This window comes from Artemia franciscana, chromosome 2 (assembly GCF_032884065.1).
Source record: "Artemia franciscana chromosome 2, ASM3288406v1, whole genome shotgun sequence".
Taxonomy (NCBI): domain Eukaryota; kingdom Metazoa; phylum Arthropoda; class Branchiopoda; order Anostraca; family Artemiidae; genus Artemia; species Artemia franciscana.
The window spans coordinates 16913497-16926670 of record NC_088864.1 but is presented as its reverse complement, the minus strand read 5'-3'; the positions used below and the strand labels follow the sequence as shown (position 1 = coordinate 16926670).

Genomic DNA, 13174 nt, shown 5'->3' with positions numbered 1-13174 from the left:
AGTAAATACGCTCTTTGGTTAATAGGCATGCAGTAATTTCAAATCAATTGGGCAGAATGGATTCTGTTGGACATAATGGATTATTATGGCCGGCAAAGGGCCCTTTGTGGTGAAAGCTTGGGCCCCCTGGAAAATCTGGGGTGGGCATTTGCCCACCTCTGACCCCCCCCTTAAATGGCGCCTCTGATTAAGTCAGGAACATGCCGTCACTTTGGTGCTTTGCCAGGTTTTAAGTTCCAGATTTTAGTAACCTGTCAGCTCTGAGTTGAAAGGCTTTTTATTGCTAAGATATAGATACTAGTTCACCATTTGTAAGACCTGTCTGTACTAGACACCAATTTTGGAACAGTAAAATTTCATTGCTTTAGGTATTAGACTATGGGTAACTTTTTTTTGCCCAATACCATTTATAAAAATAAAAAAAGTGTGCAAATGTTCTAGGTGAAGGTACAGACGTTTTGTGAAAATAGTTGATGATACCATTTTATACATATATTTTTTTATTTAGCAAAGTTTTAACTTTTTCTTTAATTTTAGCCTCCCAGCTTTTAGCCCAGAGAGTATATTGACTTTTACTTATTCATATATTCGAAAAACGTATAATTAAGCAAAAATCTGCTAAGTTGTATTAATCCAATTTATATTAGAACAATTTTTACCATTTTTACCATACAATTTTTCTTAGATTCAATATGATCCCGCTAGATCATTTTTCATTAGTAACTTATATATTTGATCATATGAATAACCTTGTATCACAAAAATGTAGCTGTAATTAAACAGAAATTGGACTAGATACTCTTGTTTTCTTCATATTGCTACCCATAATAAATTCAGAGATAAGACGTCTTAATAATTTACTCCCCAATAGCTTTCTGTCATATTTACAAAGACCTTGCATGCAAGAATTTTTTTATAGATCAGCTATTATGCGCGTTAAAAAATGGATGCAATTTTGGTTGTCGAGTGCAAAGCATTAAATCGTTCGCAGAGAGTCTTACCTTCTGGCTTTTTCATAAGCGCTATATCGTCTTGTCTTAATCTTGTTTCTATAAGACTTAGGCAATAGGGTGGGGGGGTATGGCCCCAGGAAAGAGGGACACACTGAGTCTCTACATAGACTATTCGTAAGAATAAAAAAATTGTGCTAAATGGAATATTTCCAAAATATAGATCAAACAGTTCGTGGTAAACGAACTGTAGTAAGGAGCGACCCGGCTCAATAGTAACCGAAACTCTAAAAATAGAATTTTGATACCAATAGCTACATCAAAAGAATCACATTTTAATGCTGATTTTAAATATACACGTTTCATCAAGATGAGTTATACCCATCAAAAGTTACGAGCCTGAGAAAATTTGCCTCATTTTAGAAAATAGGGAGAAACACCCCCTAAAAGTCGTACAATTTTAACGAAAATCACACCATCAGATTCAGCGTATCAGAGAACCTTATTGTAAAAGTTTCAAGCTCCTATCTACAAAAATGTGGAATTTCGCATTTTTTGCCAGAAGACAGATCACGGATGCGTGTTTATTTGTTGCTTTTTTTCCAGGGGTGATCGTATCGACTGAGTGGTCCTAGAATCTTGCGAGAGGGCTCATTCTAACGGAAATTAAAAGTTCTAGTGCCCTTTTTAAGTGGCCAAAAAAATTGGAGGGCACCTAGACCCCCTCCCACGCTCATTTTTTCGCCAAAGTCACCAGATCAAAATTCTGAGAGCCATTTTGTTCACCATAGTCGAAAAACCTAATAACTATGTCTTTAGGGGTGACTTACTCCCCCGCAGTCCCCGTGGGAGGGGCTGCAAGTTGAAAACTTTGACCTGTGTTTACATATAGTAATGGTTACTGGGAAGTGGACAGACCTTTTCAGGGAGATTTTTTTGGTTTAGGAGGGAAAGTTGAGAGGGGGTACGTGGGAGGATATTTCCATGAAGAAACTTCTCATGGGAAAAGAGAATTTCAATGAAGGGGGCGCAGGGTTTTCTAGCTTTATTTGAAAAAACAATGCAAAAATAAATATGAAAAGTTTTTTCCACTGAAAGTAAGGAGCAGCATTAAAACTTAAACGAGCAAAAATTATTACGCATATGAGGGGTTTACCTCCTCGTTATACCTCGCTCTTTACGCTAAAGCATTTTTAGTAATTTCAACTATTTATTCTCCGGCCTTTGTGATTTAGAGGTCATTCTTAAGGAATTGGGACACAATCTAAGCTTTAGTGTAAAGAGTGAGGTATCGACGAGAGTTGAACCCCCTCATATACGCAATACAAACCTACGAATATAGAAGTTTGCTACGTAAGTTAATTCGTAAGTTACGTATATTTTTTACCAATGAAAACGTTTGTAAAAAATTAAAAGTTCTAGTTGCTTTTTTAAGCAATCAAAAACTTGGAGGGCAACTAGGTCTCCTCCTTCGCTTCTTTTTTCTCAAAATCTTCCGATTAATTGCAATTAATTAATATGCATTTTTTGTTTTAATTATCTATGTGCGGAAAGCCAAGATCAAAACATGCATTAATTCAAAAACGTCCAGAAATTAAATAAAAAAAACAAGTTTTTGTAACGGAAAGTAAGGAGCGACATTAAAACTTAAAACGAACAGAAGTTACTCCGTATGTGAAAGGGGCTTTTCCTCCTCAACGCCCCACTTTTTACGCTAAACTTTCTTACTGTTTTAAAAAGTAGGGTTAAGAGAAAGGGTCAAACTTTAGCGTAAAGAGCGGGCGTTGAGGAGAAAAAGCCCCTTTTATATACGGAGTAATTTCTATTCGTTTTAAGTTTTAATGTCGCTCCTTACTTTCCGTTACAGAAACTTGTTTTTTTATATTTATTTTATACTAAGCAGGATAGTTCCGCTCTCAGATTGTAAAATTATAACATCACAAAGGCAATCTGTAAAAATAAAATTTCAACAGTAAAGGAAGTGGTCTTGGCCCAGTTGTAAAACTAGGTGACAAGACAGTAAACTTTCGTCTAGTATAGTCTATCTTGATCTACCAATTGCTTGCGACGTTAAGTCCACGTGTACTTCGCTAGTAGATGACTTTGCATGCTAAGTCCACAAAGCTTGCGGTATGATTGTGCCTTCCGAAGCTTCGTACAGTCGACAAATTTGAGCCCAGCTGTTTTTGGTGATGGTTATACTATATGCGCTAGTGCCCTCTCTATTTTGAACCCTTTTATCAGATAAAAATAAATGTACATGTTCTGGCTTTTTCTGATTTTACAAATTTCTCTTGCGCCTACCTCCTCGGAAGAGCAATAGAGGAATTAGTAGCCGTCATAAAATACCCTACCCGTACACCATTGCACAGAAAAGACCAGAGAATTTTAGTATAGTAAGAGTTTAGCGGGAATTAAATCGCAGAATGCTTTGTGATTTTTTTTTAGTGGAGATACAGTTTATTTACAAAAAAAAACAACAACAAAAAAAGCATGAAGTCCAGTAACCAGGGCTTGTATCGCCACTCCAAAAAAACTTACATCCACTTACATCAGTGCGTTTGGGTTCCCATTTCACATCAAAACAGAAAAATGTTTAAAACATATTAAACATATAGAACTAGTTGAGAAAAAAAGTACAATTCATAAACCTATTAGCATCTATTTGTTGTTTTGTGCGTTTTTATTTGTTTTATCTTTATGTATATTATACCATTAGTGACGATATATTTTTTAGTGGGAAATAAAACTCATTCATTCAGTACCCAAAATTGGGAAAAACAACCACAACAATTTACTAAGAGCCATATTGGTCAAGTTCTTTCTAATATGCTGAATATTTTTTTTCTGCTAAAACTGTTGGTATATAAAAATCGAAGCCAGCCATAAGTGTTTTTGAATTTTCTCCACTCTTTATTTTTCATGGATTTGGTAGAAGTGGGCCATGAACAGCCTTAAGCATCGTATATTCAGCAGTAGGATTTTAGTAAGTATTTCTGTCTTACAATTAACAAACGATGAATGTATGTGGGAAAAAGCAGCCCATTAATAATTTAATCTATTTCAGTTGTGAAGGGATCTCACCATGTTGCACGCAAGAGAGCGATGTAATTTCGTTACCGAGTGCTGGGGATATTGCCCTTGGGAGGCATGGCCAAGTTTTCACCAGGGAATCTCCGATCGGTAAGTCGTTGAGGGAATTGAATCGTTTGGCGATGTGTTCAATCCTTTCCCATCTATTGTTAGGACGCTCAATCGTTTTGCAATTTTCTTGTTAAGCCGTGGGAAAAATTGTCTTTTATACCGTTCAAGTAAGCTCTATCTCCAAACAAATATCAAACAAATCTGATTCGAAGGCAGCGTGACAATTTTTTTTTGCAATGGGGGGGGGGTTATCAATTTATTGTTTCTGTATATTCTGTTCTCTGATAGCCGTTTGTCTCAGAAATAATCTATACTTTTCATTTCTTTTTTTATAAGGTAGAGAAAAAAAAAGAAGAAACAAAGAAAGAATATACCCAATAGCTTGAATGACAAAATGAAAGTGCTAGCCAAGAAAATACCAATTAAATGAGGAGCATCAACTGAAAATGTAGTGTTCCAAAGGACATGTGAGCAATACAAAGGGAACGTAATTTAAATATAGTGTGAAAATTCAGTATTGACATCATGACTTCTTTTTATAGATTTTCCAAGTAATATGAGAGCTTACAGTGACTGTTTGCTTCAACAAATGAAGGAAAAAGAATTTATTTTTCAGTCACTACACATATGCATACCCAAATGTGATCCTTCATATTTACTAAGTAAATGTGTAACTAGAAAATCCTTTTGCCGTGTGCAAGTTACGTTTTCCAAACAAACCTAATTATGACCTAATAAAGCTTGGCTGTGTGTTGATATAGCAAATGAACGCTAATTATTCTTTACATTCAAGGATTTATATATGGTCATTGAGAGTTCTATAGTTACTTGACAAATCAAAAAAAAAGACTGGTAAAATACGTGTAAGTCACAAAAGCAAATGCTGAATTTTCCCTTATAGAGTTTGTTGAGTGTAACCCTTAAACATACATACCATTTTCAAGTATTCCGAAACAAAACAAAAAAAAAAAACGTTTTTTAATAAACAAAATGTTTTGCTTCAAATTTAAAAGTGTTCATTTTTACTACTATTAGGGTTCTGTTGGGAATCATGGTCGTGTAAGAGTGTTCAACTGGTTAAACACGAAAAGAAGGACACCTTCGATTTCTTTTTTTTTTTGCAAAAGGAGGGAGTGTAGGAGGAAAACGTTAAATCGAAGGACATACCATACGAAAGAAAGTTGTGTAACCCTGAACCTATATAGAAGACCAGTAATATCATATTTGTATTCAGGTTAGAAATATAAGGAATTAAAGTATTTATAAAATGTCGAGATTTAGGGGGTAGGGTAACGCACCTACCCTGTGATGGTGGTCTAGTTTTTCTTATTTTGTTGTCATATCCCAGTGCCTGTGTGTTACCCAACTGCAGAACCAGGCAAGATTATCCTATTTTATTGGATATGTGACCCGTACAAAAGAAAGTAGCTTGAATACAGGATGGTAGATAAGATTGCTTGAGGATAGTAAGTGGGGTAGGTATATAGAATTAGCTGAAAATAAAGGGAATACGGTAAGAGGAATGGTTCTAAGTTTTTTTTTCTGACCAATAGGTCTTGTAGATATTAAGTTACAGAAGCGAGTGTTTGAGTCTAAGATTATTTTGGTAATAGAGTATGGAGCAGCAGTTTAGGATTTTGTTAGGGATGCTAGATTAAAAAGGCTACTATTAAAGTTGTGTTGAAGGATGCTAAGTTTCAGTGAGAGGCTTAAAAGCTTAGTTATTAAAGGTGATTTGGCAAATTTTGTCGTTAAGAAGTAGGAGGCTAAAAAACAAAGGGTAAAGTATTGGGACATAGGGGTAAGTATAAATAAGCATGGCTAGTGAGGGAAGCATTGATAGAATCTCTGCTAGACGGAGGGAGATACTCGTGGATGCGGCAGATTAAGGCAATCTTGGATTCGTGTGGAATGTCGGGTTAATTGGAACTGTAGTTGGGGTACGGAAGTTGAAGTGGTGTCTTAATCGGGTACATTCTCTTTTACTTGATCAGGAAATTTAGAAGTGGGAGTGCTAGACCAGAACGTATGCCTCGCTTGGTTTGTATTCAAGGGTAAAAGAGACATGGGGAGAGGAATTACGTTTTCGAACTGGATTATCTAGGGATGATATTAAATGGATAATATCCTGTAGAGGTAATTTTATGCCAATTAGGATAAGAAAAATTTATTTGATAAGGGCTAGAATGAAGATTGGTCCTTGCAGTTGTCTGATATGCGGAGAATGGGAGGAAAATTTGTTCCGTTTTCTGGGGAAATTTGAAGGGTTAAGGGATTTGAGAAAGCACGTCTTAAAATTAGATGAGGGGGTTAAGCTGTGGGTGGACAATTTTGGGAAATTGGCGTTTTACTATTAACAGGAATCTAGAATGGTTTATTCTTGTGGGCATAACCCACCGTGACAGTGATATGTGATGATTCAGTTTGTTTTAGTATTTCGAATGGTGCTTTTTCTGCTTTTAATCATCTTGTCTAATTATTTAATTGATTGCATTATATCTTGCTCTTTTATTTTTCCTTCTATTTTTTTTTTGGTCATGTCCCTGCAGGTTTTTTGTGTCAAATATATTATGCTGTACTATGCTTTAGACTTTGCTCCATGTAACACGAAATATAAAGAGTCGAATAATATGCCTACAAGATCAAAGATGGGGATTTTTAGATTTTTTTTTTCCAGAAAAAGTGATCACAACCAAGGAAGATAGACTCTCATAAGAAGTCTGTTTGACCCTACTAGTGGTAAATGTTGTCCCTTCTTCCCCCCGTGTTACCAGATACAAGTAAGACTATGAGAATCATAGTTGAAAAGTTTTAAGAATAATTATTAGATACATTATGAATATTTTATTTGATATACTTAGGGTCTATAAAACGCTATTTTGTTGATTGAAGTAAAAACTTTTTGTCTTCTAAGAAATAAATAGAAAAAGGAAATATGAAAGATGTTTCAATTACAAAAAGACTCAAAAGCTAATTAAATATCGACTATTGGACTTGCGAAACAACTAGGACAAAAACAAGTTTAATACTTTAGAACTTTAAGCTTTCCTTCTTGTCTCTTGTTATTGTCTGAATGTATTGGTTCTCATTTCTAAAGGCGTATCAAAACATATTTTCCATGATAAATTCTTGAGACAAATTCAAACGTGACATATCTCATTTATCTAACCTGATTTTTTTTTTGGCGTGACAAAAAGTGAAATAAAAATTGGTAGGAACTTTTACAAAGAAACACAACATCTTAGAAAAGATCTGATTTTAAGTTTCCACTAGAAGTGGTTCCTTTTTAGAACTTGATTCAGCAATGCTTGGAGAAGTAGGCCTAGTAAAAAATAAATTTTTTGAGATGTAATTTACCAAGTTCCTTTTGATCAGCATAAAATAGAAGAAAGAAATTCTCAATTTAGTAATAAGAATTTTTTGTCAGTCTAAGTTTTTGAGAAAAGGATCTTGGCAGAAATTCGAGAAGGCAATGCGTCGTTTTCTGTAGAAAAAAATGTTATCAAAAGGCCATTCTTCTCTATCTAACGGAAAGGAGTTGAAGTACAACTTTAAAACAAGAAACAAAAAACAAGCTTTTCCGCTTGCTGAACAATGGCCGGCGTTGCGCAGGTACCGATCTCCTGATTCGATACCTTCGGCCGGGAGTGCAATGCATGGTTGGGGGCAAATTATCCGACGCTCCTCCTGTTTTCTCCCCGATTGTTGAACTACAAGGGACATCAAAATAAGACCCTCTCTTGCCCCTTTTGCCACTTGGAAATTTGCCCCTAAAACCACTCTACCACCTCGGACATCAAAATAAAACCTCTTTTTGCTACTTTTACCACTTGGACATCAAAGTAACTCTACTTTTTGCCCTTGGATCTATCTTAGTTTTATTCATACCTGAAAACCATGTTTCTCTGTATTTATGATTAGTGTCAATTGCTGAGTGAGGACACCTTACCTGTGATAAATTTCAAATATCATAAATTTAAATATTTAAGAATATCATTTGACCATTTGCAACTTGTGACTTTCTTTATGCAAGAAATGTGTTTCTTGCATTTCCAATTGCAAACACAATTGCAAGAATTGTGTTTCTTGCAATTTACAAGCATGTGTCGTTGTTTATAATGTGCAATATATTCATAGTAAGCTACCAAAGTCTGATTAATATAAATTGTTGAACGAAGGTTAAGTAAGTATATGGGATATTGAGTTACCAATAGCAAAAAAAGATCATTGAACTATTTGCATATTGTGACTTTCGCCCTATACTATATTTACGAGTACTTAGGCGGTTTATGTAGTGCCCAATATATTTAAAGTAAATTTGCAAGTGCTGATTAATGTCAATTGCTGAGTGGAGTGCTCCTTACCTTTGATTGACTTTAGACCAAATTAATTAAAACCAATGACGAGCAGGAATAAAATCATCGTATAATTCAAACTTAAAAAAGATAAATTTCTGCAAATGAACAGATCAGACCCAAAAACAAACATAAATTACGAACAATAATCTAGTCAAACTTAAAACAAACAAAATTTACCACGAACAAGAGTTACCCCAAGTCGTCTAAAGGCTAGAGGGTCATTTGCTTCTGTATCATACCTCTGACATTCTGTACTATACATCTTGTATCATATCATTGTATCTGTACCATTACCTTTGTATCATGCCTCTGATCATTTTATAAAGCAAGGCTTTTTTTTTCTCTTTTTAATCAAATAAATTCGTAATAGGCAAGCCAAGTGTCAGCAAGAAAAAAAAGAAGTGTAACATATCACTTTCCTTAAAGCAATTCTCTACTCTCTCTCTTCTACTGTTTGATTCTTGGAGTCAATCCAGGTTAAAAGTCGGTTCATCTTCCAAAAAAACAATTTATCCTTTCTAAGGAACCATTTAGCGGGATAGTCCAGTATCACTTCTTTACTGGACAACAAAAAATAATGTGATTTCTCTTTTTTATGGAATGGGACCCCATGTCTATATATTGATGTTAATAGAATCCATCTGGGAAATATATGGCTGCTGACATCAAGAAGGAACGTGTAGGTTCTAGCAATAAATAGAAAAGCAACAAATGTTGACAGTATGTTGTTGTTTAACATGTTCTCTACACTCTGGAGAGGTATAACAGGATTTAGAATACGATTACGAAGAAAACCGTTTTTTTTTCTTCTAACAGTTCATAGTGACGAAGCATTAACCAAGGCTAAAAGTAGCCAAAACTGTTAAAAAGACAAATCAAAACTATTAAAAAGATAAAGCAAAAGAATGTGCTTTTTCTGGTGATTCTAAATCAAGTTTGAAGTTACGCATCAAAAAATACGAGCCTGAGAAAATTTGCCTGATTTTCAAAAAAGAGGAAAAATACTCCCAATGGGACAATTGCTTTTAATGGGTATCGGACCGTAAAATTTAGCACATCAGAGAACCCTATCGCAGAGGTTTCAAGCTTCTGTCTACAAAAATATAGTCTTCTGCATTTTTTTTTTTTTTAGAGGAGGAAGATCACGGATGTGATCGAACCGCAATTTTGGATCAAAGGGGGGGAAGTTGCTATCAATTGAAAATTCATAGATAGCCAATCGATTTATACGTTGAGCTTCATATTTTCAGTGGCAGTAATACTGCACAGGGGCGAATTTGTTCCTAAAGAGTCAGGTAGTCCATGTAAAATAAACGGATAACTTAGACAATTATTTCCAAACCTCATTCAACCAAGTTGAATCACATGAAGAAGTTCAAGATGTTTTGCCAGTTGACAGCAAGAAGGCCTTTCATTTTCCAAATCATCTTTTATCACCAAAACGTGAAGTTGTTCCTTTGCTTAATCTACCCATGATAAAACTGCTGTGTATAATTTGGCATCAACTATCATGAAAAAGAGCCAGTGAGCGATTTCGTATGTAGAGGGAGCCTGCTCAATGCCTTAACAAGTGCGATTTTATACCCAATTTTTCTTAATTTTCCTGAACATTCAGGTAAGCGTAGAAGAGGATCTGGAGGGAGGATATAAATTAGTCTCTAGTCACCATTCATTTCGATTAAGCATGATATACCATGAATATAGATGCTGCGGGGTGATAGCTCCATTCAAATTGCAGAATAATGTTTTCTTTGTAACAAAAAAAGGCAAGTTCATATGCTTACCAGCACAAGAGGTGGAAGGGCATCTTCGAGCGTCGCCAGCGAATTTCCAGAGAGGGGGAGTAAAGTGTTATCTGAAGCTTTTCTTTATCGATGCTCAAGTGGAAATATTGGTTTTTATGTTCATTTTGATGTACTAAACGGTTATGTGGAAGCGGATACAAGGAGCGCTTCGTGCTATGATAACCAGAACTTTCAAAAATAATTCTGATAGCATCATATACAATAAAAGAACCGACTTGATTTTGTCATTGATTTTGAATTAAAATCAAGTAGTTGTGGACATAAAGCCATGTCTAATTGTAGAAAAAGCCATGACAGATAGTCCGATTGAGTGAGAGGCAAATCTGGCATACGCCCTTATTAGGATTATATAAAATTATGTCAGTTCATTTGTTAATAGATAAGTCTATCTATCATCTGTCCATGCGCTATTCCTACAAAAAAAAATATTCCGTATATGAGGGGATTACCCCTTTCTGAAACCTCCAGTGTTTGTGTTAGCATTTTTTTTATTGATCCTCCTCTTATTCGATATAATTAATCAGACTTCATGTTGCGCAGCCGTTCTTGGAATAAAAAGTCCAACATATGCTTAAAGAGCCTGGGTTTCAGGACTGGGGCAGCCACCTCATATACGCAGTAATTTGGTTTAAGTTTTAAAGTTGTTCCTTAATTTCATTTGAAAAAATCTTGTTAATTTTTGCTTAATATGCGTAAAAGATTAAATACATCTAAAAAGATAAAAAGTCGAACAGGACATAAGTTGACAAAAAATATAATAAAGGAAGCGGATCAAACCGTGATGATCTGGCAAGCTCAGATAGTCCCGTTTCTTACCGCATATAGTGTTAATAAGTCAGTTTCTCTGTAAAATTTAGCAGATGAAACTTTTTTACTTTTTATTATTATTATCATTATTATTCTTATATCAAAGAAAAAGATAGAGCAGAAATTTATAGTAGTGGAAAATGGAAAGATTGAATATCGCAGTAAATGAAGTTCAGAAAGGTAAAAAAAATTAATTTTTGAAAAATTGTTATTTAGTAGAATATTTAATTAAAAATATAGAATGAAGTTTATAAAAAAAAATACAATTTCTTTCTCTTGATTTGGAATTCGAATGTTAAAAAAACTATGGCAGTTAAAGGAAGATAAATTTAAGCACATTTTATTCTTAGATAACTTCGAAGACCACACTGCCTTTCCATGACGAAAGTAAAACAGTTCAAAATAGGGCTGAAACCTTTTTATTGACAGTGAATAGATATAAAATTATTTAACTGGATATTTCGAACACATATACATTTTTTTTATTAAAATTTTGGACCTTTTTCTAATACGGACTTTTCTTGTAACGTTAAGGTCCTTGATGAAAAATTAATTACACCTGATCCAAGATTTGACGAAGGTATTACGGCTTTATTTTCAGATAACTGCTGATTCTTGCTCAGATTTTACTGCTGATGATGAACACTGTATATGTGTTCGAAATATCCAGTTAAATAATTTTATATCTATTCACTGTCAATAAAAAGGTTTCATCCCTATTTTGAACTGTTTTACTTTCACATTTTATTCATTTCATTTATCAAATTCACTCACGCAATCCAATTTAAGAGGGGACCATTGCAACTCTTTGCAGATAGTTCGTTTGTCTTAACAAATTTTTGAGAGAAATGAAATGAAAGCTGATTCGCTGTGTCGTTTTGCACAAGGAAACGACCTAGAATGAAGCACTTATTTTATGTGCTTGTATTGGAATGTTTCTGCAATTACTTTTGAAAGCTTTCAAATTGAATTTCATCCGTGCAAGAAATAGGAAAGACTGTCTTCTTTGTCATTTCAGTTTTTTTCCTTTTCAAGGCTTTGGCATTATATAAATAATAGTAATAATTTATTTAGACCCTCTTCATGTACATAAAATGCATTTAGAGGAGTACAAAAATACAGAAAAATAAAATAAAATGGAAACAATAAACAAGAAAATAAACTCACAAAAAAAAATCTCCGCTACTTTCGCAACACAATTAAGTGGAAAGTCGACAATATTTTCTCGACGCTTGTGGAATGTATCCACAAGCTGGTCCAATTTTGAGGAAATACCGAAAACGTCATATCTATATATGAAGCTGAAATATTACGTGAAAATTAGTTGAGAAGTGGAGAAAAAACTAGCGCTGAAGAATTTTTTTTTTATTTGTAGACCATAGTGTAAGCATCCTTAAGTTCATTCGTTTTTGTTTTTGTTTTTTCAAGGCTATAGCATAATATTTTAAACTAAAAAACTACGAAAAAAATAATTCCGAAATTTTTACACATAAATATCATGGAACATTAAAAAATATATTTTAAAAACTATGAAAAGCAAGTTGTGAAAAAGAATATGTGAAACTGAAAAAATTCTAAAAAATTTTATAGATAATTGTAAAATTATGGAAAATAGTTGAGAAGCGGAGAAAAAACTTGTGCTGAAGAATTTTTTTTATTTATAGACCATGGCGTAAGTATCCTTAAGTTCATTCGTTTCTGTTTTTCTGTTTTTCAGGGCTTTAGACTTCATTTGCCCTCTGTGGCAAATAATAAAGCTTCTATTACATATTCTTGTTTCGTTTACCCTGATGAAAAATTAATTACTCTAATTATTATGACCTTTAATGAGATTTTAATAGATCAGTTTATAGAAATAACACTTTCAATTTGCTGCAGCTGGAAATTAGGTTTGGCTCTGAAGAATTTTATGTCTCTTTATGTTAAAAAAATGGTTTTAGACCTTATATTCAAGTTGCTGATGATTTCAGTTTAATTCATTTTATGGAGTTAAATGGTAACAATTTGTTTAATTTAGTTCCTTTGGAATAGCCCATTATTGGGATACAAACCGACAACCTCCTTTGTACTAGGCAGGTGTCCTAAACAGGGCTGTCACTCCTTGGGATTT

General features: G+C 34.1%; 1 protein-coding gene across 1 annotated transcript in view; it reads left to right on the top strand.

Moving 5' to 3' along the window:
• LOC136037956 (uncharacterized) overlaps positions 1-13174 on the top strand; it is a 247985-nt gene that overhangs the window by 171608 nt on the left and 63203 nt on the right. Inside the window, exon 10 of the mRNA XM_065720843.1 lies at positions 4018-4133. Coding sequence (XP_065576915.1) covers positions 4018-4133 — 116 coding nt within the window. The remainder of the gene's footprint in view (positions 1-4017; positions 4134-13174) is intronic.